The 5,030-nt window shown below is 43.3% G+C and overlaps 1 protein-coding gene across 1 annotated transcript in view; it reads left to right on the top strand.

Moving 5' to 3' along the window:
- Positions 1-5,030, top strand: part of CPNE4 (copine IV) — a 128,908-nt gene that overhangs the window by 68,925 nt on the left and 54,953 nt on the right. The window contains exon 7 of the mRNA XM_015413840.1: positions 423-521. Coding sequence (XP_015269326.1) covers positions 423-521 — 99 coding nt within the window. The remainder of the gene's footprint in view (positions 1-422; positions 522-5,030) is intronic.

Here is a 5,030-nt window from a genome sequence, read left to right as displayed (position 1 = left end):
GGTGTTTAGTCATGCCGGCCACATGACCACGGAAACGTCTTCGGACAGCGCTGGCTCTTCGGCTTTGAAACGGAGATGAGCACCGCAACCCTAGAGTCGGAGTCGACTGGCTTTCAAGCAAGGGAACCTTTACCTTTTTAACGCCCTTGGAATCAGTATAATGCATATGAGTGGTGGGGCATGTCTTGTAGCATCCTTATTTTGTTAATGTGGGATTCGTTGTCCTTCAAATGTTTGGCCTGAATTCAACTGTGTGTGCATGGAAGAGTGATCTTCCCATGCTGCTCTGTGTTCCTGCAGCCCCTTCTGTCCTGCAGAAAGATCATTGCCGAGATCAAGGGACCCATGCAGAGGAAGAGCTGTTTGAGTCAAAGTGCTGCTCCTTCTTAAGGAGAAATAACAGTCTTCTTTCTGTCTTTCAGTGCATAGTTTGGGATTGGGATTCCAATGGCAAGCACGACTTTATCGGAGAATTTAGTTCAACATTCAAGGAAATGCGAGGAGCAATGGAAGGGCGACAGGTATGTCCTATGAATGTTGTGCGAACCGAAGGCGGCAGCAGAATTAAGATGTTAAGCTGTTTTCCCACTTGTGTAGTCACGTTTTGTTTATGTGATATAAATATTCAAGCCACCATTTCTTTAGGTTTCTAAGAAGGACTCACCCTCCCATCAAAGGTACATGGATCTAGACTTGCAAATCAATGGTGTGGAAACAAGTTCTAAATGCCTACAGGAAGGCTAATCATTTGGTTGTAGTAAGGTTGGAATTAACATTAAGACAGCAGAATGTCCACATTCAGAGGTGCAGAAAACCTTTTACGGGCTCTAAACGTCATACACTTCCTGCCCATGGAGAGCAACATGGAGCTGCCATCCTAGTTTTTTTGTTGCTCTAGCAACAGTGGGTGGCCCAGTCAGGTGTCCTGCTGACTCTGCACATGAAAGGCCTGATTAATGTGTTAGGTGTGCTTATACACGATGGGATGTACATTTAAAAAAACTTATACGGACAAGCGTTTTACCAGTGGCACAGCTAGGGAATTCTTTGGGAGGGGGCCTTGGGGGGCCCACCAGCTAATTAAATGGAAGTACAGTGCAGGTGGTAAGTTGGAGCACTTTGGGGGCAGCCCAGGAGGGAGGGGGCCCAGAAGAAACACTAGGGGGCTGGGCCCCGTGGGCCCCATGTTAGCTACGGGCCAGGTGGCTTCTGTCATGCCCGTTTCAGCCCTAACCGAATCCTCAACAAGCTGTAAAGTATTCTTCTTCTCAAACGTGTGTGTGTGAAGAATGTATACGGTTGTTTGCTTTCCCTCCTGCCCCCTTCTTTTTTGTTTGGCATTTGTGCTGTGCTAAAATGTCACTCGCAGTTTCAATAAGAACTGGAGCTGAGCAAAATTTTAATTGGAATTTTTGAGCGAGCTTCTTATTCCTCCCTGGGTAGCTGACCTCCTACTTCTGAGGGCCAACTTATTAGCAACCTTTAGATCCACAAAAACTGTGGGTTTGCTTCTGGGAAGGATACTGAAACTTCTGACATGGTGTGCCATTGTTTGTACTGTTGTTCTCGACAGCACTGACACTTAACGGCCTTGTGGGGAAAGAGAGTATTCCCATTTTCTCTGCTCTTCCCCCCCCCAACTCCTCTGGAAGGAAAGATTGGGGAGGGGGATCCAAAGTGAGTAGGATACAGATGTTCTCCAGCACAGACTGTGTTGATTATATGCTGACTGAGGCCATGTCTCTATCCATTCTCCACTTGCTAACTAGCACTGAGGTGAGCATTTGTAAGGATTCTGCCATGAAGCTCGTTGGGTGATCTTGGGCCAGTCACTCCCTTTCATCCTAACAGGGCTGTTGTGATGATAAAATAGGGAGAGAAACATTTCTGCCACCCAGAGTCCTTACAGGAAAGGCTGGATAAAAACTGAATGATAACCATTATCAAGGATGCTTATGCTAATAAAGGCTGATACCTCTCTTATACACTTAATGCTATCCCCCCGAACTTCCAAAGGTCACCCCAGCATTCTTTATATCTACTTCTGTGCTCTCCCTTTATACACAGGCCCCGGTCACACGGGCCGGATATTGCGGGGGGGAGGCGTGGCTGTTTGCCCCGGAGCGAACTACCGCGCGGCAGCCGGATCAGACTCAGCTGTGACAGGTCCCATTCCATCATAATGAACCAAATTGGCTTCTAAAATCAATCACTGATTAAAGGCCTCAGTAAATGGAATTAACAGCTCGTTAATAATTCCATTTCTGGGTATTAGATTTATCCTCGCCAATCTGGACTGTGAAAAGTTGTTGAACTTGATAAATGATTGGGCCTGTTTCAGGCTAGGAAATAGCCTTTCCTATGAGTGTACAATACTGGTGCCACTAGCTTTCATCAGTTCTCTAAAGACAAATCAGAACTTCAGCACTTCTATGTTGTCTTTCTGTTGCTGTGATGTAGGTTAAGAGAGCAGCAAAGTCTTACCAATGATGGTTAACTGTGAACTTCATAGCTATGTACAAATCTGAACTCAGGCCTTCCCCTGGTCTACTCTACCCAGTATGTGACACTACATTTAAAGAAGAATAAGCTTTTGATTGTGGCATCTATATGGTTTATTCCTTTTCTCCAAAATTCTCTCTCTTATTGGTGCCTTTTTATCCCTCCCTCCCTGCAAGGAACTCCAGGAAGTGTCCAGGGCTCTCCCTTTCTCATTTTACCCTCACAACAACGCTGTGAGTCTGAGAGACAGAGCAAATGGCACAAGGTCAAGCTTCATGAGAAAGTGGAGATTTGAACCCAGGTCTCTGAGATCCTAGTTCAAGATGCTTAACTGCTAGACGATACTAGCCTTTGACAACCTAAGCAAAAACTTACCTGGCTATAAGTTTGCAGCCATTTGCATTCATCATTCTGAAAGAGGGAAATATCTGATGTGTCATACCAATTTGAGTTCCCATACTGTCAACATTGCACTGTTCTTGAGAGAATATGCGTTGTGAACAGATTTCGATAGGAGATTTTCATAAAGCCAGTGAAAGGTCCCAGGGATAGTCCTTTCCTCAGCTGAAGCGAACTAGAGGGATTTCAAAACTAGCCTTAAAATAAAGACACACCTGGACACCTATTAGCAAAGGGAATATTATGCAATAGAAAAATCTGTCTCTGTAAGAGGAAAAAATAGTTAAGTGCATGTTCAGAAACCCTCTTACATATGGTCTCCATGGAAATTTCCAGAAGGCAATGTTATTTTATGTGGCTTGCTTATAATTTGTTTATTAAAATGTAGTCATGCAAACATTGTTTGATCTCTGGGGTACAGAGAAATATGGCAGAGGTGCTGAAATGGGTTATTAATACTGTATTGAACAGCTTATGGTTTGCTGTGTTTTATGTTTCTTAACTATAGAAAACAGCCAGAGGCTGGAATAATGTCAAAGTTTATCATGTCTGAGTCTAATGAGTAAGATGTTTTATATGCAATGAACATTTAAAATAGCATTCTGGCATTGCTTCAATATTTGCCATTTAGTTTGGAATTGGCATCATGTATTTACTCTGTTCAAAAGAGAATCCAGGTGCCATTATTCACTGCTCAGGAAGAGGCCATAGCTCAGTGGTAGAGCATCAGCTTGCACGCAGAAGGATCGCAGGTTCTCTCTAGTTGAAAGACTCATGTAGTAGGTGATGTGAAAGACCTCCACCTGAGAGCTTGGAGAGCCACTGCCAGTCAGAATAGACAATATTGATCTTGATAGGTATGACTCCGTATAAGGCTGCTTGGTGTTGTGGTTAGAAGCACTCTAATCTGGGAGAACTGGGTTTGATTCCCCATTCCTCCACATCCAGCTGCTGATGTGACCTTGGGTCAGTTAAAAAAAAATTTCAGAGCTGTTCTCTCATGAGCAGTTCTTGAAAGAGCTTACCCTCATTTTTGAGTTCCACAGTGGGATGCTTCCATTATATTTACATTATTTTCAAAAACAAACTTTAAAAAAAGACAATGATCAAAACTGGATAACGTATCTCCTTCCGATGAATCAGATCTTGAACTTAAAGTACTGAGCTTTCAAAGTTGCTTTGGGGAGAGCACAAGCTTGCAGTTGGCTTGCAGGGCTGGCACACTTCCTGTGTTGCTTCTCCCCAATTCTGACTCAGATATTTGGCTGAAAAGGAACAGCAGGGTCTATCAGCATTACTCTCAAGACTGGACTATGAAGGGTTTAGCTGATAAAACGAGCAACCCCATTGGGCACAGACACAACCAGATAGCTCATGTGTGCAATTAGCACCTGTTGGATATAGCCATGACTGCCAACACCCATTGCTGAAACATTTTGCACCAGTTAGTATAAAAAAGTCTAATGAAATCAGAGAGGCCGTATTTCTAGAATATATTCTGCACTAACTGGAGAGCAAGTGCTCTCGGAACACTTCCAAAATTCCCAGTCATTAAAATGTCAATAGAAGTGTGTAAACCTTTTTTCATTTCTTGCATGTTACCTTTGAAAAACTAAAGGAGTCCTGCTTTTCCAACAAAATTCTGGCAGACATACATTGAGTAACAGCACATTAACCAATATCTAATGGAGTTTCCAAAATTGTGTGTTTTCCTAAGGTTGTCACTGGGCAGTCTGTTCCCAGTGCCTGACGGTATCAGAGCTCCCTTGGCAATGAAGAATCTCTAGTTCAGAGTGCTAGGAGGCTGGACAAGAGTGCTTGAAAAATCTGAGAGACCATCAGTCTGTAGTTGTCCAAGAACTCATATCATGCTCAAAGAACCTTGGTAATAAAGCCAGGTTCAGCCCTAAAGTCCCCCAGTAGAAATTAGTTCCACATTCAGACAGATGTGAGTTATTGGTAGTACAGTCTCTATACAGTGTTACTGCAGTCTAAGCCCATGGAAATGAATGAGCTTAGGTTGGAGTATATCTACATAGTACTACACTGTGCATTTATATGTCTCCATTGGATTTGTGTTCAACTTTAATTGGGGGAAACCATCATTTAGATTTCAGGGGGCAAAGTAT

The sequence above is a fragment of the Gekko japonicus genome, unplaced genomic scaffold (assembly GCF_001447785.1).
Source record: "Gekko japonicus isolate JY-2015 unplaced genomic scaffold, Gekko_japonicus_V1.1 scaffold981, whole genome shotgun sequence".
Taxonomy (NCBI): domain Eukaryota; kingdom Metazoa; phylum Chordata; class Lepidosauria; order Squamata; family Gekkonidae; genus Gekko; species Gekko japonicus.
The sequence above is the reverse complement of the archived record's forward strand: the minus strand, read 5'-3'. Positions and strand labels throughout refer to the sequence as shown.